The sequence below is a fragment of the Lissotriton helveticus genome, chromosome 5_1, assembly GCF_964261635.1.
Source record: "Lissotriton helveticus chromosome 5_1, aLisHel1.1, whole genome shotgun sequence".
Classification (NCBI taxonomy): domain Eukaryota; kingdom Metazoa; phylum Chordata; class Amphibia; order Caudata; family Salamandridae; genus Lissotriton; species Lissotriton helveticus.
Genome location: NC_136065.1, coordinates 361,789,386 through 361,811,811, shown reverse-complemented (window position 1 = coordinate 361,811,811; position 22,426 = coordinate 361,789,386). Strand labels below are relative to the sequence as shown.

General features: G+C 45.1%; 1 protein-coding gene across 1 annotated transcript in view; it reads left to right on the top strand.

Moving 5' to 3' along the window:
* The window catches only part of LOC144753162 (uncharacterized), a 1,401,110-nt gene that overhangs the window by 323,514 nt on the left and 1,055,170 nt on the right, over positions 1 to 22,426 (top strand). The window contains exon 3 of the mRNA XM_078640932.1: positions 6,764 to 6,873. Within this exon, the coding sequence (XP_078497058.1) occupies positions 6,764 to 6,873 (110 nt within the window). The remainder of the gene's footprint in view (positions 1 to 6,763; positions 6,874 to 22,426) is intronic.

Below are 22,426 nucleotides of genomic sequence, written 5' to 3'. Positions count from 1 at the left end.
TTTGGACACTATTTTCTGTTCTAAGCTTGATGGTACCGATGATGACAACAGGGCTGTCCTGGCGAGTACCAGTCAGGTCCCCGTTTGGTGGTGCGCCCGTGAGGTGCCATCTCGCTTCTACACACTTTTTTTCGGTTTAGCACTATATATGTTGGACACGAGACTGAGTGTGTTATGATCGGTCTCTCAACTGTGTTTTTACTGATGAATGAGAATCAGGCAATCGTTTGAATTTAGCACTACCCTAGTTATTTCGGTTACCCCATCCAATATTGAAGAAGGGGAGTAATGTTTGCTAATGAAGAGCAACAAAGGAAATATCCTAAATAAGGGTGAATTTTTATATGTGCTATTATAGTCTAGGTCTTGTTGTGTAGTTGTTCCTAAAAAAGTTTAGCAAAACACAAAGATTCAAGATGACAACATTGCAGGAGATCAGACCTCAATTGCAAAGAGGGGATTACATGACTACCATAGGCTTAAAGGATGCCTACTTGCACATCTCAATGAGTGCAGGACACAAAAAATTCCTCAGGTTTGTGGTAAACAAGACTCAATACCAATACTGGCCTTCGGAATCAAATCAACATCAGGCGTATTTACAAAGTGTCAAACAGCAGTGGCAGCACACTTAACAAGACAAGGCATACGTGTCTACCCTTACCTGGATGACTGGTTAGTAAGAGCCAACGCATGCAACAAATGTAGAGAGCATATACAGCAGGTAATGATAACACTATACACATTGGGATTCTCAGGAAACATGGAGAAGTTATTGCCAACACCAGAACAAGAAAGGATGTTTTTGGGGGCAAGGATCAACTCAATCCAAGTGAAGGTATATCCCAGCGAAAGGAGAACAGAATCACTGTTGAAAGAGACACAGCTTTACCGGAAGTGGCAAGCTCTGAGAGTAAGGACTGTGGGGAAGTTATTAGGGAAGATGGCATCATGCATCCCTTTGATTCCATATGCAAGACTTCACATGAGAGCGATCCAAGAATGGCTACAAAACCAATGGTCACAAGCAACAGGGAGTTGGGAGGATCTAGTGGTTGTTGCGCAGAAGGTACAAGAGGAGATAGCGTGGTGAAACAGGTCACATATAACATAAGGGGTAACATTTGCACAAACAACTCCAAAAGGGACAATTACAACAGATGCCTCGCATATGGGATAGGGAGCTCACATGGGCAGACTCACGGTGAGAGAGGTCTGGAAGGAACAGGATGCTGCACAACATATCAACATCCTGGACCTAAAAACAGTGTTCCTAGCCTTCAAAGCCTTTCAGAAAGAGTCATTGGGGAAAACAATGTTAATACAAACAGACAACACAACTACAATGCTTTATATCAAGAAAAAGGGATGGACACAATCCCTGGCCCTGTTGAGAGTAGCCCAAGAACTCTGAAATTGGGCAACTCAGGGGAGAATTGAGATCATTGATGTCAGCCTGCCAGTGAAAGACAATATCAAAATGGACAGAGAGAGCAGGCAAGCCTCATGCGTTCATGAATTGCAACTGGAACAAGGAGTACTCAAAAGGATCTTTCAGAAGTTGGGAACTCCAGAAATAGATCTGTTTGCAACGCTAAGGAGTGCAAAATGCTAAAGCGTTGCCTCCAGGCAACCATACAACATTCAATCCCTGTAGAATGCACTTTAGATAAGAAGGCCAGAGACATTTGCCGATGCCTTTTCCCGATACCACTAATACACTGATGATCAGCAAAAACAGAAACAGCACGATGACACCAATACTAATTGCCCTGCAATGCGTAAGACAGTCCTGGTTCTCAGAGCTGACAGAATTAGCACAAGGGAACATTCACAGATTGCCAAACGATCAACATCTGTTGTTTTTAGAAGAAAAAAGAAGGGTACTGCACCCAGTGCCAAAGTCTTTGAGCCTGACAGCATGGTTTCTGAAGACTTAGCATTCAGACATTTCAAGCTGCCGGAGAATATAAGAGAAGCAAGAAAGTCAACAACTAGGAAGTGCTGTATGACAAAATGCAAAAAATACTCAATATGTTGTCTTAAGGAGGGGCTCTTAAGAAGAAATACTAGAGACAAGACAGTGTTAAAATATATAACACATCTTCTGGATTGCTAGCTAACTTATGCTCTTTAAAGGTATACATAGTAGCTGTGTGGCTTACATAAGATGCCACATTGGAAAAAGTTTCTTCATAGGATAAGTAATTGAGAGGTTTCTCAAAGGGGCTAAACGAATTGCATCACCAAGAAAGGTACCTGCAACACATGGAACCTATACGTGGTTCTCACACTGTTAATGAAGGCACGCTTCAAATCTTTTCACAAGGCATCATTGCAAATTCTAACACTAAAGACAGCATTTCTGGTGGCCATAACGTCTCAACGCAGATTAAGTAAATTGCAGGCACTCACCCTTCTTGAACCATATTCTAAGTTCACAAGGAGAGGATTGTCATGGGAGAAACCCACAGTTCTTTCCAAAAGTATTCTTGAAATTCCACATGAACCAAAGTATACAAATTCCACGTTTTTTCCAAAAAACAAATTCGCGCAGAAAGAACTCTGCACACATTAGTCGCAAGATACACCAGTAATGTGTTATATTGAAAGGACAAAACCAAACAGAAAGACAAACAACTGTACTTCTCATTTGTTAACCATTTTCCGGGAAGAACAATAACCAAGAACACCATTGTAAGATAAAGACCAGTTTGGCACACAAACAGAGGTGAAAGACTGAGTTCTGCAGCTAGCACACATTGAACAAGGAAAAAGGGAGCAACCATTGCACTTCTAGCGAATCCCCCCTTGCAAAACATCTGTATGGCAGCAACATGGTAATCGAGTGCACACATTCACCAAGCACTATTCCATAGAGATACAAATGAATAAAGAAGCACAGGTGGGACAAAAGGTCTTACAACATCTGTTTACCAATCAATGCTCATTTTCAACCCAACCACGGCAAAGATAACAAACCACTACAAAATCTATGCACAGCATTTGAATCCAGAAAAGAGTCACACTGCAAAACTTATAGTTCCTTACCTGTAGGTGTAGATGTAGTTTTGCAGCTTGAAAAATATTCTGGATTCACAGGCGACCCACCCACATCAACCAAGAAGATGGAAGGAAGGATCAAGATACAAAAAAAAAGAATAATCTGAAGATGGTGACCAAAGGTGGGAGCTTCCGGCGCAAGCAGAACAATGTCTCAAGTGACACCAAATGGAGGTATTGGGTATTGTTGATACCCACGAATGATAAAAAACAAAAATAGGAAAAGGACAAAAAAATATCTGAGAATTTCGGACCCAACCACTAGATCGTGGAATTAATCACAGCATGTAAACCCAAATTCTTTAAGCTGCAAAACTACACCTACAGGTACGAAACTATACATTCTGGAGCATGGAAGCCTCTTGCTCGGAGCTCTGATTGACTACACCAGTTTGGAGGTTGATCCTGGGCGTCTGCACTGGAAGATCCTCTCTGGTCGTGGGCTTAAATTATTGGAAATAAATAATTGATTTAACTACTGTTGGTCTCAGGAAGTATCATACAAAAACATTTTCCACTAATTTACTCACAAGAAATAGTTATGCAGTCTTCCAGTGCGACCCTTATAGATAGTAAAACTGAAAATGCCATATAATTCAAAAACTGCTATTGTCACTATGTAACACTTTGGAAGTTAGCATGCATTCACGTTCCAGGTCATGAGCATTTCTGGGCCAGGTGCACAATGATTTAGTCCAGGAATTGCTAAAAATCAGAGTTTCAGAACCATTAGCATGCCATTTGCCTTAACCACAGAGTTCCTGATTTCCACAATATAATGGTTCTAGTATCATTACCCAGTATCACTGAGCAGTATCATTGTCCCCAGTATCACAGACAGTCCAGTCACGTCATTTGTTAACCACTAAGCAACCTCCATATCGGAGCCACTCAGTGACTACCATTTGATCGCACCATCTACCTGGTGTCCTGAGCATCATAGATAGTTACATCCCATAGCATGGTAGCCACCAAGCAACGCCAATATCAGAATCACTCAGTTTCCACCAGTATTAATGCCAGCCTTCCGGTAACTTTTAGTATCACATACAGTTGCATCACCTAGTATGTTAACCATCAAACAAGCCCAATATGAGAGCACCACCGTGTCCACCAGTACTAGCACATTCCATCCGTTGTCACCCAGTGTCACAGAAAGTTGCCCCACTAAGTATTCTAGCCACCAACCAATCCCTATATAAGAACCACTTACTTTCCACCAGGATTAGAACAATAAAGTGGCCCTATTATCAAAGCCGGTTTTGTCACAGAATATGTCAGCTCCTAAATAATCCAGATTTTCAGAAATACTCATTGTCCATCAGTATTAGAGCCATTCAGTGCTCCTTCAATATCAATAACAGTTGTGTCACATAGTATGTAAACTTCCAATCAGTGTCCATCACCATTACAGCTACCCAGTGGCCTCACCTATCCTGGCCATGAAGGAATTCTACATTTTGGAGAGTCTGCTACTCCTAAGGCTAGACCTTGTGTGCGATGTGTATATGGAACCTCCATATATCATTATTACACTACATAAAATGTGGAACGCCTGTGAGGGACAAATAGAGTGTCAGTACTGGAGTGGTGTTTCTACTGCTCGGTCGCTTTAGTATGGTTCTGCTATTATAAGTAAAGTCTCAGAAATGTTGCTTGCTTTGTGTCAGCTTCTTTGGGAGAACACAGCAGAACCCCAATATGGACCTGCTCTGTGTTCACTATTATCAAGAGGAATTGAGGGGCATATTAACAAGGAACAGGGAAAATTAACTCTAAGGGCGCTTAGCGTTAATTTTTTTAAAGCCCGCTATCGCTGGATAATATCACCTGGTTATCGCGTTATCAACAATGCTAACCGCCTAGGCGATAAAAAATCCAGCGATAGCGGCATTTTGGGAGGTTATCGCTGGTAATGCAGCGATAAAACTACAAGGATAGGGATATCCTTGTTGATAGCCCATGGTGGACTTAGCCATGTAACCCACCTCCCACCATTGGATTACATGGCTAAGTCTGAAAATTAGCAGACGTAAAAAAGCAGCGTTAACAGTGGTTAGTGCTGCTTTTTTAGTCTCTAATAGGGTTTGCGTGAAGCTTGATAATAGTAGAAATGTCGCTTAGCGACATTTCTCCTATTATTTTGCTCTGGAACGCCCACTTTGCATCTCATTAGAGATGCAAAGGGAAGCGTAGTGAAAAAGGGTGCTAACATGCGATTTTGCATGTTAGCACCCTGTTGTTGATAGGGCGATCTTTTTATCTCCGCTTCTTTGGCTTTTAAAGTGGAGGTAAAGCCCTTGTTAATATGCCCCTGAGTCTCTGAGTCAGGTATTTTCAGTGTCTTTGATTAAAACATTGGAGACCCCCAACATTGGCAAGGCCCCACTAAGATAAAGAATATAATTTGTCACTCAGTATCACAGCTGTTCAGTGACCTCAAATTTCAGCACACCCCTCAGCTTTCAGGCTATTTAGCAAAACTCTTGAAGTCACTAGTATCAGAGGAATTTAGTGTTTGTAAGGATTCTGAGCATGTTTAGTGTTTGGAAGGATTTTGACCATGAAAATAGATATTTCTGAATATTGATACTAATAATAATAGTTTAGTGGTATGAATGATATGTTATAAAACTAAGTAGCCACACTCTACAGAACTGTGACTTTCCTTAAGGTTGACTAAACTAGGCACTGTATCCATTTTGAAATTCATCCATTACTGTGTTTTGACTTATGTCTCCCTGCCTACAGTAAAATGTACACAGAAACATTATGTAATATGCTCTTTGATGCTGTTTATTTTCTATCAATAATATGTTGTTCTGTGTAAGCTCTTGAGGAAGCTTCCTCTCATATTTAACTGTTCAAGGTCCTGCATGCTGAAGTTCAGTGAGCTTAGCCATTTCATAATTCTATTATATGAGTAAAGAGATTTGAAATGTCACATCCGATGGCATTATGTCACGACGGAACAAATTATTATTCATTTAGGGCATGGTGTTGGCTATTGTTCCATTTTATCCTGTATTGTGATTTGCTGAGCCTATGTATCACTTTGCTTACATCATGTTGACTGTATGATTTCTACTGTGTATTTTACTATAAAAAAGGCTCAATTTGAAAGTTAGCCAAGTGTCTCTTTAGGAGCAGAATTGTGTTATTAAGACCTTAGGTCATCACATGCAGCATCTGTAATGATCTCAAACTTTGAATAAACCTTCATGGTTTCTAACTCATGTCTGACTCAGGAAAGCTTATTTCAATTACTAGGTGATTTGCTATGTTGACAATCTCAATCAGGTGGAGGCACATTGCCTCATATATTCTTGAGGACAACACCACCACTGATCCTGCACAGACTGCATTTACCTTTAGATTATCAAATAAGATAGTGTCAACACCATCAGAAATACTAATAGTATTTCCAAAACGTACTCTAGTCACAATCCTTTGGCTCCTTTACAAAGAGCCTGTGATGTTGACTTTAGACGTGCTGATCAAATGCTTCTCTATAAGTAGTAATGTATTAATCTCCTTAAGTGGATGATAGTGTTTCCACATTCAGTGGTGGAGCAGAAGAAAAGAAACCATCATGTGTGCTCTGGTTGTGTGGCCACTTTGGTTTGAGGGCGCCATTTTCAGACTGTGAATTGATGAATGCACTAACTTAGCGTATACATTTTACTCTTTTTCTTTGCAGGACGGCTTACTACACTGCCTACCGACAAGTGTACAGTACGGATTATCAGACAGTCTATAAATGTTGCCCCGGATGGTCCCAGCTCAACGACGAGGCCGGCTGCCTTTATCGTAAGCAAAGTCGCCTTCCTTCCATTGATTTTGTCGCTGTTGAAGTTTCTGCACTTGGTGTTCATAAATACTTTATTCAGGATCTAAACAGTTCTGTTCACGACAAGAAAAATGTTGGAAAGAAATGTAATTGTTTGCAGTTTTCAAACATTTATTTTCCATAGAGTTCCTCTCACCCCCACTGGAGATGGAGGGAAATTTGTCAATTGTTAATAACTACCATCACAATTTTTTCACTACCCTCCTACTAAAAATTGTATTTTACAATGAAAACATTTTTTTGAAGTTAGAATTAAGGGAACATGAGGGTTGCAGTCCTTCTTACCTTGTAAATAAAAAAAAGTGTAGGTCCGGGAATATCTCAAAAACATAAAATAAAGGAATCAAGAAGGGTCCTAATGGTAGGGGAAGGGACTGTTTTTTTTAAATATGTTTAGTCGATCTGAGTTACCTTTAAATGTCTGCTCTACATTTAACGTCCCACAGTGCACTTCATAGCTTCAGAATTGACCCTCAATTAGGCCTGGGTGGTGAACTATGCCCTGTTCGTGGAGTTTGAGGAGTACTCCGTGCTCTGCGGAGCGGAGTTTTTTTCTCGCATGCACTCGCTAATGTCAAGTTGGTGAGTGTGAGTGAGGAAAATCTACGTCCCGGCGAGATTTCTCTGCACGGGCAACTGGATTTCTCAATGCGGGTGGTCGCAGATGGTCATGACTGCTCTCGTTGAGAAACCTTCTGTCCGCGTTGAGTAAGCTGCTGCTCGAGTTGAAAATCTACTTTAGCGGCAGAAAAGAAGCAGCGCCCTCTAGCGCTGTGCATGGTGCAATTTGCACAATCAATGCGAACAGCGTGACTATACACACTTTGCCATTTGCGGAACTCCGCATGGCACAGTAGAGTTTTTGGGTCATTTTGTGGAGTTCCGTTAGCAGAACTCCGCAAACTGCACCTTCAATGTCATACCAGTTTGTTGTGAAGTTGATTTCAGCTGCAACTCCGCCTATCAAGCCACTGAAATGAAAGTAAATGCACTTACCACGAAGAGGGCGAACCAGTGGTTGAAGGTTGGGGTATTAATACTCCAGTAAAACCGTTCGCGCGGTACCTATTATTTGTAGGCGCTTTGATAATGTTTAAACTAATAATGAGTCAGAAAAGCCAATAAAAATGTACTGCCTCGGGGTAAAACTGATTGATTCTGCTAACTTGTTTAAAACCATTGGACTCTTTTTTTTCTGCACACAATGACAACTCTGTGCATTGAGAAAATCATTGCATGTTGTGCCTTTGGCAATTCTGCGACACAGTAGACTTGTGTATTAAGTTTCCTTTTCCATTGCTCCTGCCGTTAAACCCAACTGTCTAAAATCACAAAACAACAAAACTTTATTAAAACACACTCGCTCACTCCTACATAACCGTCAGTATGACATACTTGACATAAAATGGAATGTTGATGCTTTTTAGGTATGGAAGCTCATCAAATCAAATCTTGTCATAGCTATTCATATTAATCCTTTAGGAGATATTGAACTAGACAGACTGCCAAGACTGTAAGTGGTACTATCACTGTTTCACCTATAGATGACTGCAGAGAATGGCCCACAGTTGAATTCCATTAAAACAACAGTTCTCTATAGTTCTCATTAAATGCTCATTCTAGATTAAATGTTCTCCATTTCAAGTTTTAATTACCTCTGGGCAGAGCATTAATCAGCAAATTCTACACCAAGACATAATATATTGTGTAAATGACACTTGCATGGAAAAACTGTGATTTTTGGCACTTCACGTTACCTTTTTGTGCTTAAATTGTAAAAATATTTATTAAACAAATATACCATGAACTCTCACATTTCACACGTGCCCCAATAGCATGTCCAAACTCATTTCCCCCGTCACGTCAAAGTTTCCGTTAAATTGCGTCTGTCAGACTCATTTTTTTCCAAATGCCAGAAATGAGTTTAAATGTACTTCTGACAAGTTCTGATCACATCCGCTGGGATCCCATGCGCAATGTTTCCAGGAAAGTCTTCAGGAGGCTGAACATAAACAGTGACTAATTTGTGCCGGTGGTTTCATGTGATGGGCACCAGCACTTATTTATGGGGCCTAGACCTTGTTTATCATCATCTCATCATACTTTCACACAAAGTAAGAGAGACAAAGGCAGGGAATAGGAGAAAAGGAGGAGGAGAAAGGAAGAGAGTGATAAAGGGAGAAAGTAGAAATGAAAAGTAGCCTGCAAGAGTGAGATAAAGAGATTGCATGTACATGGTATTGGCAAGTCTACGCAGCCGTGGTATCCAGCAATCCTGGAATTCGGCAGTGCTGATGGCACCCACCTAAGAGAAACTATGGGCACGTATTTCTTTATTTATATTTACAAATGAAGTTCAGGACAGTAAGTAGCACTTTTGGAGGGAAGAAAATGTGAAAGAAATGTATATTTCCTAAATGTGATCATATCTCCATGCATGGAAAATGAATGTCATAGAGAAAGCATTAAACCATTCTGCATTTTATTCTAATACAAGACCTGAACGCAGAATGTTATGCTTTTCTTCAATGTAAATTGTGGAGTACTAACTATACAGTAAATCGGTAATTGTGCATGATTTGATTAGACTGTAAAGTTTATCTGAAACTAGGTATTTTTTAAAGCACCCGAGTTGCGCAAAATTAGCTGAGCGCAGAGGATGTTTCTCTGCATGGTGCACCGCCTTCTCCCTCAATCACAAAAGTGATGCAAAGTGCTGTTTTTAGGTTGCACCTCTGCAGCTCATGCGCTGCTCTGCGAGGCATGCTGTATTGAGGTATGGAATAGAAGCTCCGCCCATTTCCCGCCCATCTTTTCAATTGCTCCTGTTACTGTTCTTTCAAAATCATTGCTTTTCATTCGTTAATAGGCTAATTAGTCCCTCCTTGGTGCTGCCTTGTCTGCATTTGTAACCTCCCATAAGGACTGGACTTTTTACTTGTGTTGGTAGGGTCTGCTTTATGTAGTCGGTGAGCCCTATTTTCTTGATCTTCCCCTATTCCACCCACAACATCGCTGCTGCTGTTATATGGTTGTCAGTGATGTATTTATTTAATTTACAGCGCGGTCCCCTTTCATTTTAGCGGCTGTGTTTATTTATTTAATTGACGGCACGGTCTGCTTTCACTTTAGTGGCCACCCTACAGAACCTTTCTTTAATTATTTTTTTGTTCTTTTTGGGAGAAATCGCTCCATAACGCGCTTTCACTTTAATATTGGGTGCATCCCTTTCTTTAGACGCTGCTCACTATAACCTGAATACAGCGAACAGCATCCAAAAGAAAGGGGCACGCCCACCATTACAGTGGTCTCATATTTGCGAGAGTTTGAGCTATTAGCATAAATAAACGTAATTGTCATTTACAATGCCAATAGCTTAAAGTCTGGCAAATGTGAAACTTATTGCATTGAAAATGCTTGTGGTATTTACTTTTCAGTGCAAAACGTTTCCCCTTGCAGTACTAATCACATCATGATCATACCGTTGCGCCATGGGGCGGGGGTTTGTGCTTTGGCACAACACAACCTAAAGTGCTCCAGAGCTAAGCGAGAGGGAAACAGCACCATATCTTAGTAGTTATTGTAGTGTTGCTGGCAGTGGGGTGTACCACTGCAGCACACGCCCCCTCCCACTGTTATCAGGTTTGCCCCTCCAGCGCAGAGGGATTTGGTTAAGTCCAACGTGAGCGTTGGCGACGTAAAGGAAGCAAAGTGCTGACCACTAACAGCATACACGTGTCCTTGTGCCTCTCCTTACGAGACCTTAGACCTGGACACCACACTGGCGACGAGGTGGTCTACGATCCACCCCACCGCGTGCCCCAGCCGCACCACCGCACACCGGGTGTGCTCCGCTGCTCAGCGCCGTGCAGGCCTGCACGCGACGCACTGCCCGGCCCTTTCTGAGCGCCGTCGGCCTGCTGTGGCCCGCCTCGGTGACTCCGTCAGCGCGCCTGCCCCTGCAGCGCCTCGCGCCACTCACCGGTGCCCCAGGACGTCTCCAGCCTGCCTCCTAGACCGTCCTGCGTCCTCCGCAGCACCACAGCCCTGATTGCTGCCTTCAGGTACCCCAGGAGCCCCCGCTGCTCCCCGCTGCCTCCAACCCCTTGCTGCATCACCCGGATCGGCCCCGGCCCCGGACGGCTCCACAGCTACCCGCGCATGCGCTGTGAGCGCCCGGCACCACGCTTCTGGCGCGCGACGCGGCCTCCCTGCCATCCCTCACGCATTTCGCGTGTGACCGGACCCTGCCAAACCTCACGCATCTCGCGGAGCGAGGCCTACGAGCCCTCCACGCCTCCAGGATCCATTTCTGGTACCTGCAAAGGCCTGCACAGCCGCCTACAGCTCCTCCTGTCACCCATTCTGCCTTGCTTCCGCTGTCATGGCCACCGTGCCGCCTCTTGAACCATTTGCCGTCACTGGGACACCCCCCTCACAGGCAGCCCGGTGGAAAAAATGAGTGGAGCATCTCGAGACCTACTTCATCGCGGCGGATATTGCTGTGGGACGACGTCGCGCCATGCTCCTACACCTGGGAGGGGAAGCGATCCACGACATCTCCAAGGACGTCACGGAGGGAGATCCGCCCCACACGTACGCCACCCTGAGGGATGCCATCACGCGATATTTTGAGCCATTTGCCAGCGCGGACTACGAACAGTTTCTGCTCCGCCAAGCCCGCCAACTCCCCGAAGAGTCCGTCGATGTATTCTACGCTCGGCTCAAGAAGTTAGCCAGAACGTGCACCCTCCCGGATGCAGAAGACGAAATCCGCGCCCAGTTCATACAAGGGTGCGCCTCCCTGAAGTTACGGGAGAGAGTGCTAGAAACGGACGCCATGTCCATGCGCGACATCCTAGCCATGGGGCGGTCCAAAGAACTTTCCAAAGCCCGTGCCGCCCACATGGAGCCTGGCCCAGCTGTCACGATCAAAACGGAACCCGTCTGCGCCATCAGGTCGCAAACTCCAGATACCCGGCCGAGACCACCCCTCAAAGGGCGACCGAGGCCAGCCCAGGCCGCCCATGACCAAGCATGCATGTGGTGCGGAGGCGCCACTCCCCACAAAGGCGCGTGCCCCGCCCAAGGCAAGATCTGCAGCGCCTGCGGCAAAGCCAACCACTATGTGAGTGTCTGTTTGTCGTCGCAAAGGAAAAAACTAAGTGGCCCACCCAGGAGAGTGCGTCAGGTGGCTCCACTACCGAACACATCCGCCAGCAGCGACATGGACGACGATGAAGAGGACGCCGCATCCGTCCACGTGGTATGAATGCTCAACACCCTAGCAGCCACGTCATCTACAGAACCGATGTGCACCGTCCAAGTGCATGGCCAACCCGTCAGAGCCCTCATCGACACAGGCGCAACAATAAACCTCATGGCCGCCAGCGTATACCAGGATCTAGAGAATGCTCCCACGCTCCACCCCACCAGAGTGCAAGTCTTCGCCTATGGGACACGTCGCCCGCTGCGTCTGTGCGGTGTTTTCCGAACTACGGTGTCCCACGACTCGATGCAGCTGCAGACAAAGGTATATGTATCCCAGGAAGGATCAGGATTCCTCCTTGGCTGCAAGACAGCGCGAGAGCTCGGGCTGATTCACTTTGCCCTAACAGTGCAAGCCCAAGGTGTGGATCACCTGGTATCAGAACATTCCTCGCTGTTTGAAGGCATCGGATGCCTAAGAGGGCCTCCTGTCCGACTCCACATCGACCAGTCAGTAGCCCCAGTGGCCCTCCGGCACAGACGCATCGCGTTTCATCTCAGACCGAAAGTCGAAGCAGAGCTGAGAATGCTCAAACAGGCCGGCATCATCGAACGAGTGACCGAGCCCACACCATGGGTGTCCCCCATCGTGGTCGCCAAGAAGCCAAAGCAACCCGATGCAGTAAGAATCTGCGTAGACATGCGCCTCCCCAACTTAGCCATCAAAAGAGAGCGTCACCTGACACCGACCATTGACGACATCATCGGGGAGCTCGCAGGATCCAAGTGGTTCTCTAAGATGGACCTAAGGTCGGGATACCATCAGATCCCTCTTCACCCAGACTCCCGCTCTATCACGACCTTCTCCACCCACGTAGGCCTCTGGAGATACACCAGGCTCAACTTTGGCATATCAAGTGCAGCCGAAGTTTTCCAGAACATCATTCACAATGTACTGCAAGGCCTCAATGGAGTGCTCAACGTGAGCGATGATATCCTGGTCCACGCCTCGACCTTGGAGGAACACATCCAACGCCTCCAGGCAGTATTCACCCGGTTACAGGAGAGGGGACTGACCCTTCACAGAGACAAATGTGAATTCCTGCGCAAAGACATCAGCTTCTTTGGGTACAGGTTCTCCGATCAAGGAGTAGGCCCAGATCCCGAAAAGGTCAAGGACATCCACCACGCACCAGCCCCCACGTCTGTGACAGCCGTCCGCAGCTTCCTAGGCATGGTAACATACTGCGGGCGCTTCATCAAGGATTTGTCGGAGTTGACAGGCCCCCTTCGTGACCTCACGAAATCAACTGCTTCTTGGACATGGGGCCCGGAACAACAGGAGTCGTTTGCAAAGACCAAAGCAGCTCTATTGGCGGACACAACCCTGGCCTATTTCAACCCGCGACACAAATCACAATTGGTGGTCGATGCCAGCCCAACAGGCCTCGGAGCAGTTCTGTCTCAACAGCAAGCGTGCGGAGAGTGGGCCCCAGTTGCGTACGCCAGCCGCACCCTAACACCTACCGAGCAAAGATACTCGCAGATCGAGAGAGAGGCCATCGCCATTCTGTGGGGATGCCGCCATTTCCACATCTACCTTTACGGGCACCCTTTCTCAGTGATCACCGATCATAAGCCCCTCATCCCGCTTTTCCAAGGCTCATCATCTCGCCCACCCCCAAGAATCGAAAAGTGGGTGCTGCAGTTGCAAGAGTTCCAGTTTACGGTGGAATATCGTCCCGGAACCCGAAATCCAGCGGACTATCTATCAAGACACGCCCGTCCAGTTACCGACGCTGAAGCAGCCGAGGCGGCTGCCACGGAAGAGTACGTCCGGCTCATCGTTGAACGGTCAAGACCACGGCCCATGTCCCTGGAGGAAGTAGCGAGGGCCACCAAGGACGACGACTGCCTCCAGATTGCGATCCAGGCCGTAAGATCTGGCGATTGGAAGGCGCTACAAAGCCCAGCGTCATTTTGCACCCCAGATGCCCAGGCTGTCCTGAGAGCCCTCCACCTAGTCAGACACGAACTGTCCATCTCAACCGAAGGATGTCTCCTGAGAGGCCCTCGCCCCGTGCTGGCCAACAGCCTTGCTCAACAAGCCGCCTTGCTGGCGCACGGATCACACCAGGGGATTGTGAAATCTAAAAACAGACTTCGAAGCAAACTGTGGTTCCCAGGGCTCGACAAAACCGTCGAAGACGTGGTCCAGAGATGCCCTGTGTGCCTAGCAACTAGTCTACCAAACCCCCCAGCACCCATAATCACCGAAGAAGGTCCTACTTCCCCATGGGTGCGAGCGAGCGCAGACTTCGGCAGCCTCCCCGGCGGCAGGTACATGCTCGTTGTGGTAGATGATTTCTCTCGCTACCCTGAAGTGGAAATCGTGGCATCCATGGCAGCGTCGGAAGTAATCCCTAAGTTTGAAAAAATCATTGCCACCCATGGACTCATGAAAGAAATCCGCACAGACAATGGACCCCCATTCAATGGCAGCGAGTTCACAGAGTACCTGCAGAGCCATGGCATCAGACACAAACGGATAACACCAAGATGGCCCCAAGCTAATGGGGAAGTCGAGAGACTAATGAGAACTCTAAACAAAACAATCCAAATTGCAATAGCCGACGGCCACAGTCTCGAACTAGCCCTGTACCAGTTTCTTCGAGAGTATCGTCTAACTCCCCATTGCACCACGGGAATTTTTCCAAGTCGACTCTCCTTCAACCGAGCAATTCTGGACACTATCCCGCACCATCCCACATGGGAGCTAACACCAGCCCCCAGAAACCAGTCCATGGAACAGCGCACCAAAAACAACCAGGACGCGTCCCAGAAACGGAGAGCGGCGGAGAGCCACATTCAAGTCGGAGACACAGTCCTTGTGAAAGACCGCCACCCTGGCGGAAAATTCCGTCTACCATTTGAACTTGACCCCTGGAGAGTGACGGAGAGGAAAGGGACTATGGTCACCGCCACCAGAAATGGAGAAGTCGTGACAAGAAATATCTCTTTTTTTAAAAAGGTGCCCGAAGGGGCTGATGATCAAGGACTGGACGACTGGCGCCCAGCCCCTCAACACAGACCGTCAGAACCAGCTGAAATGGAAACCCCGACAAGCCAACCCGGCAACGCCACCCAGAGCGATCGAGAACCCAATGGACCCGCAGGAGACCCCAGCACCAGCAGCATCAGCGAAACCAGAGACTCTGAAGAACCATCCCAGATCGTAGTGGAGGGGCGGAGCCAAGCGAAGTACAGTCTACGTCCGTGCCCCAGACCCTCCCAGAAGTATCGAGACTTTGTGGCACAGTGCTGGCGTTGAGCAGACTGCGGTGGCGACCCCGCCGAGAATAAAGTAAGACTGTTCTGTTGTTGTATTTTGCATGTGGTGGATCTCATGATGTCTCCATGGACTCGCCTGGCGACATGTTCCACAGAGACTGTAAAGGACAGTACTTTATGTTTGTTACAGCACACCCAGGACTATGAAGCGATTTGTGTGCTGTCGTTGCTCCTGTTTTGTGTTTATTCCCAGGTAAAGGAGGAATGTAGTGTTGCTGGCAGTGGGGTGTACCACTGCAGCACACGCCCCCTCCCACTGTTATCAGGTTTGCCCCTCCAGCGCAGAGGGATTTGGTTAAGTCCAACGTGAGCGTTGGCGACGTAAAGGAAGCAAAGTGCTGACCACTAACAGCATACACGTGTCCTTGTGCCTCTCCTTACTAGGCCTTAGACCTGGACACCACAGTTATGTGCTGCTCTATTCTCTCTCTTTCAAGCAGCACAGCCCTGCAACTTTGGCTGCTGCACTTCATTGCATACAAACTTAGTACATCTTTCACCCACAACCCCAGCTTGCCTCAGCTGTTAACCCTTCCCACAGACGCAGTCTTACAGAGATGCTGTGAGCTCTACTCCGGACTCTGATGGGAGTTTGTAGTTCCTTTCACCCTACACGACCCATAGACACTACATATGTACATGAGGAATAGAGAGGCGGGAGAAACAGACAGATAAAAGAAGGGAGAGAAGAGATACATGAGGAGAGCTTGAGAGAGAGAGACTCAAAAGGAGGAGGGAGAGGGCGAGAGAGAGAGGCAGAGAGAGAGCGAGAGAGGCAGTTGGGAATACTGGTGCAACAGGAGTTAAAGGAGGCAAAGGTAAAAGGAGCACAGGACAGAGCAAGAGAGTGAGAGGCAAAGCCAAAGTGTGAGAAGGGAGCATGAAGACAGGCAAAGACAGCAGGGTGATGACTGGGGACAGAAAAGCAAGATGCAATGGGGGTAGATACAGCACATTCCTGCCCTTTCAGTTTGAAGTGCGGCAACGCAGCAGGAAGGCTGCAGCGTTGCCCTTCATCAAAATATTGTAAATGAGGCCCTAAAAACTTAGCAGCTATGCCTAAGCAGTGTGCCTCAATTTCATTGCCATTTCTGCTCCTATTTTCCTTGAACTAACTTGCTTTGCTCACTGAAGCACAAACACCCAGCCACAATAATTAGTTTGATTTACAGCCTGAATTGTGGGAGGGGCGAGTGTAACACCATGTGGGCGAACGGATGGAGATTGGTTACTAGTTACGTTTTAGTAGTGCTGAAATGTAATGAAGTCTTTTAAACCACATGCCTCCAAGCACTGTTGCCAACATATTTTGACCCGCTTTTACGACATCAGCGAAATTTATCAGAGTTGACCTGTTAAACAGGTTGCTGACTTTGGCCTGTGTCCTGTTTTTCCTGCGTCTTACAACTAACGATGACTACACAGCCTTGCAAGCGTTGCGTTATTCTTTCATCATGAGCTCACCCATATAGATGCCAAAGAGCGCTGTAAAACCCCGCTGTGCCACATGATGGATTGTGGCATGCAATGGGAAGTTCCTGATTCTTGCAGTCTGACTTGAATATAAAGTACAAAGCTCAGCAGGAAGTATACATTTTATTCAATCCTTGTTGCAACTTGAATTGGTCGAGAATCCTTCCTCAATCAATCAACGTTTTTTGCCCAGGGCTGTTACAGTGAACGGTGGTGGATGTAAGCCACATCCATGCCCCAAAGGAACACTAAGCCACTTGCATATGGCTGACACTTTGTTGCATTGTTTTTTGGAGTGCAACTCCACCCACACAGCAGCATTTAAAATCAGTTCTAACATAGTGGTTAGAGGAGGGGGTAGGAGGGACCCCACGTCGATTTATATCTTCATTATGGATGGTGCATTAATCATCCTGGTCACGCCCTTCCCCCCCCACTCCCCATGAGTTACCCATCCCAGGGGTGCCAGTAACTCTGGAGGCAGAGGTATTGGACGGTTCCAAGTTGAACCCTAAGGCTCTACTTAGAAATTAAGAATGCCCCAAGTAATTCTTCAGTTATCTCGCGGAGAGTCACTCGACACTGCCGTGTTCAACGGCTAGAATGTCCAGGTGAAACCAAGTAGATCCAAAGTTTTCCTACAGATCTCATAGTTACAATGGGGTCAGTAATGGTGATTACTAATTTACCTACCACATGTGAAGGTGTTGGATTTCAAATTAACCTGAACCTTCAAGGAATATTGTGGTATAAAATGACCTAGTACCTTTATTAAGGGATTCTAACGCCTGCGAACCAGATAAGAAAATATGGGAATGGGTTGGGATTGTGGGGCGTACGCCACGCGTCTCTTTATGTTCCAATAGTAATAAAGAAGCTACGTTACATTTGACTGTAATTAGGTCAATTATTTCAGCGACAAGCAAGAGATTGTTTTTAAAATATGCTACATTAACCGTTAATATTTTTACCTTTTTTGGGTCAGAATATCCTACCGAAAACAAGAGAGATTTTCAGCCCCATATTATATGCATAACAGTTTGCTGGTGTCTGTTGACTTGGGCTACTTCTGTTTGCATTTTCCTCCATTGGAGCAGGACCCTTAAGAGACATTCACCTATTATGCCCACCTTTTTGCTGATATCACACCATTTAGGACAGTAAAATGGATCAACAAGGTGACCATCACTGCTGATATCTGCTGAAACCAGTGGGTCCTGAGGTTGAATCCCAGCTTTGCCAGCATTGCCTTTCATCTTTCTGAGGTCCATTAATTGCGTAATATTGAACTTTGTAATAGTAGCACCTTATTTAAAGTTCCTAAAAACGTACATTATTTGTAGCGCTGAATGAATCTGTTTAATGTAAGGTGCTCAGTGCAAATACAGGACAGACCTTTACACTGATCTGTGCCCGGTGTGCAGGCATTCTGAGGACCTACATAATCAATCACTGATGTTGTTACTTCTGATAGTGGGATTAGCAGAGCATTCCTCATTTCCTTGCCCAAAGAAAAAGTTGCTAGGCTGGATTCCTTCATTTTCTGTCCGTCTGCTGCTCTGTGTGCCTCTTGAAGATGGGTTGTACCATGAGGGCTGCTAGGAATTCTTCCAACTGGCGGCTCAGACTTAGCCATGATTCAAGCTGTCCAGATCTTGGATTCAGTGAAGGGCCACTCTGCTCTCCTGAACAGGCTCTTCCATGAACAGGGTCGTCCAAAGGATTATCTATCTTTCTTCCACTACCAGAGAGGACAGGGCCACAGAAGGGTCCAGTCTATATTATATGTTTCATTTCCAAATGTACTTGACGTCAAGGCCATTTGATTTACACTGTCAGCAGTCATCCATTGACTTCCTTTGGAGAATGTTTTATGAGCTACCTAAAGAAGGTGTTAGCGTAAAATATATTACTTCTTTTATTATGTTCTGATTTGAATGTGTAGGAATGGCACCCCAAGAAATATTTAACTCCAGTGGCCACCGTCTTTCTTGTTGGCTTCCCTTGCGCCACTGTCCCAGACACTGTTCCTCTTCAAAAGTATTTAGCTTAGCGTCATTTGCTTTTGTTTAAATTGGGAATTCCTTTATTCTAAATAGCTTATGGCAAAAATTCACTTGTGGTCTGTACAGATGTAGATCTTCCACAAGCGCTCTTCTAGATGACTGATCATAAAGTACACCCCTGTTCCCCCCTTCCAGCTCCCATGAATTGCTTGTAGTACCATTCTGTGTCTGGGGATCTTGGTAGTGTTGAACAGGTCTTGTTATGTTCTCCTCATGCGGGAATGGTGACAGGATTTTCAATGCTCCAACCATAATAGACATGGACCTACTGGAAAGATCCCCATAGACTGCATGAAAGGCTTTTGGGGTTTTGCATGAAATTGTCATTGTCATCCGATGACCTTTGCCTGCTCTATGGGAGAGTGAAAGCAGAATCTGTGAGAAACAACAATCCTTCACTTTAGTGTCCTCATGCCCATCTTGTTAGGATACCTTGCATCACAGAATTGGCACGCCCAGCCTATGAAAAGGGTTACTGGGACACCTTCCAGTAAAAAGCACATTCTTATTGGACGCGTTCTGCCTTAGGCAGCCAACCTCATCAATGCATAGCAACCCCCCTAGAGCGCATTGTAAACCCCATCTAGGAAGGTTTTGACATGGAAGCATTTAGTCCAGGGGTCTCCAACAAGCAGCTCATGAGCTACTGCAGCTCTCCAGCTACCTCTGAGCAGCCCAGCTTATGAAATTAGAAAGCTTTTGCTTGGTTGAATTAATATACATGTAACAAAATTGAGATTATACAACACTAATAATATTAGTTGCTCTCCATGCGTTTCATTGAACACAAGTAGCTCCCAGTACAGAAACGGTTGATTATTTTATAGTGTTTTATAACGCACTAGCGTGTCACATTGTGGTCACTTCGGAGCGCTAGAACGCTGTACTTAGTAAATAGACTAAAAGAGCATCGTGGAGGAGCACAGTCGATAGAGCTCTACTGGATACAAGGGATCCTTTCTACGTAGCTGCTGTGCGCCGTGGGATCATGTGGAGAACAGAGATTCCTGCCTCAAAGGGAATCTTGGCAGAGCAGAAGTATCACATTCAAGAGTGCACAATAGCAGAATTGGCTCATGCTGAGGCAGAGGCCCTGCCTAGTGTATAATGTATGAAAGATTGGTGTTACAGTTCACGAGTCAAAGGAGAAGGCTGCTAGAACTTGGCACCAGATGACAGGAAACGTCTCCTGGGCTTCCAAATGTATTTATTGAACTACTGGTTCACAGTTTTAGGCTCCACTGAATGTAATTTCAAACCCCTTCATTTTCTTGTTTAAAATTGATTTATATCCTGCAAAGACTGAGGGCTTGATGCTTCTTAGCAGTTTAACAGGAAAATCTTTGGAACACCATTATAAAAGCATTTTTTGTAGGATTCTATTGTTTGTGGTCTTGCTCTGGCCCATTAGGAGAATTTTGGGTTTGGGAACTGCCAGACGGGCTGGGACAGAGTCCGTCTCTATCAAGCGACTGAGCCTGCTTCACTCACTAAAGCAGTAGCATGCTAGAACATCACCTGATTTTCCGAATGGCCAATCCGCTTACACTTTAATCTGTAATTCATCTAAGTATTGCAGACTTTCTAAAATATTTATTATGTGTTTCCAATATGTTGCTAATTTGAGAATTAATGTGATTGTTGTGGGTTGCCTTTTGATTGAGAAAAACTTCAAGGACTATAGTTGGAGCCCCTTCTGTAGATTATCTGCAGAAAGGAACATTTCTTTATTTCTCAAGGGTGGCCACCTATTCCCAATGCCTTTCCTTGTCTTCTATTGATCATATTGATCAAGCTCTCATCGTTTTGCGGGCACATAGCAATGCCACTATGTGATTTATTAACTCCCAGCTCTAACTTTCGCTGAAAGTTCTCAAGGTGTTTTCAAGATTTTCTGAATGTAAAAATTAAATATGTGGTAGATCCTATCCTGTTTGTTAGATTGTTAATCATTTCTTGAAGCAACATTTGGAATGATATGTGTGCTGGTCATGTGCAGAAGCGGATCTAATATTTATGTGCTGATCTTAATCCGAGTACCTGCATTATATAACTACTCTCAGCTGGTTTCAAAATGTCAATCCATCTCTTCAACAAGTTTGATTGGTGTCATTTGAAATGTCCATGCATACCTACTGATAAGGTAGTTGGTAGAGAGGCTTGACAGCTTGTCAGATACTAAGAGGAGGTATGTCACTCTTTCCCCACCTAAGGGCAATTCACTCACTGTGATCTTTCAATCATTGACCCTTGAGGCATTATTGATCCAAATAAAGTTAGCAGGATACATGGAGCTCGGAATTCATAAGTGTCTTGCCTAAACAATCCTTCCATAGAACAATTGTTTGTATCTATCTTTACAAGAAAATATGACATTTCTTGGACTTCACCAGACTGGTAACTTGATAATTTTGTCTTTCAATCAGTTGTGCGTATAATGTGGAAGACATAGCAAAGACAATTTGTCTTATAATATTGATAATGGATCTTCTAGAGAGGCACGGCCTTCCCTGATTATAGAGTAGAACAGAAGAAACTTGATGGTTTTCCTTGTGGTAATGAGATTTACAGTGGCGACCTAAAGTGTTGCTGCTATCCCTGATACCAGAAAAAGATCTTAAACACTAATCAATATTCAACTATCCAGAGCAGAAATGCCAAACCAACCAAGCCAAACTCACAATCAAACCCGGGGTCTCCTCCCACCCCACGGGACACCCCAACAAGATTTTTATTGAAGTTTTACATGAAATAATACAAACCAATACATATGCAAGGAGTAAGCGTAAAATATAAAATATACATAGAATAGTTCACGAAATATAACTAAGCAAATAACATAGTGATAGGAAATGAATCGAAAGAGAGATGAGATGGAGAAAGAGAAAAAGAAAAAGAGAAGAGGGGAAAGGAGAAAAGAGAAGAAAGAGAAAGAGAGGAGAAGGGAAGGGAAGTTTAAAAATGCATGCGGAAGAAGTCTAAGGAAAGGGAAAGATAAAAAGAAAAAGAAGGGAAGCTAGAAAATAGGAGTGGAAGTAGAGAGATACGTGGTGAAAGGTAACCATAAAAGGTCAGATTTAATTTTCTGAGAAAGAGAAATAGAGAAAACAGTAGAAATCCTATGTTCATCGCAAACAAAATTCCACCAAGTTACTAAAGATATTTTAGAGCTATCTTTCCATGAAGATAAGATAACTTTAAAAGCAAGAGCAATGAAAAGATCAAATAACAGGGAAATAGGGGATGTGGCAACAATATCAGGGGAGGAAGAGCCTAAAAAAAACATTTTGTAATGACAATGGAAGAGCACATCGAAAAACTGTCATGCAAATATTCCAAACCGATTTCCAAAACGAGAAAACATTAGAACAATCATAGAGTTGATGAATCAGTGTACCCATAACAGTAGAACAGG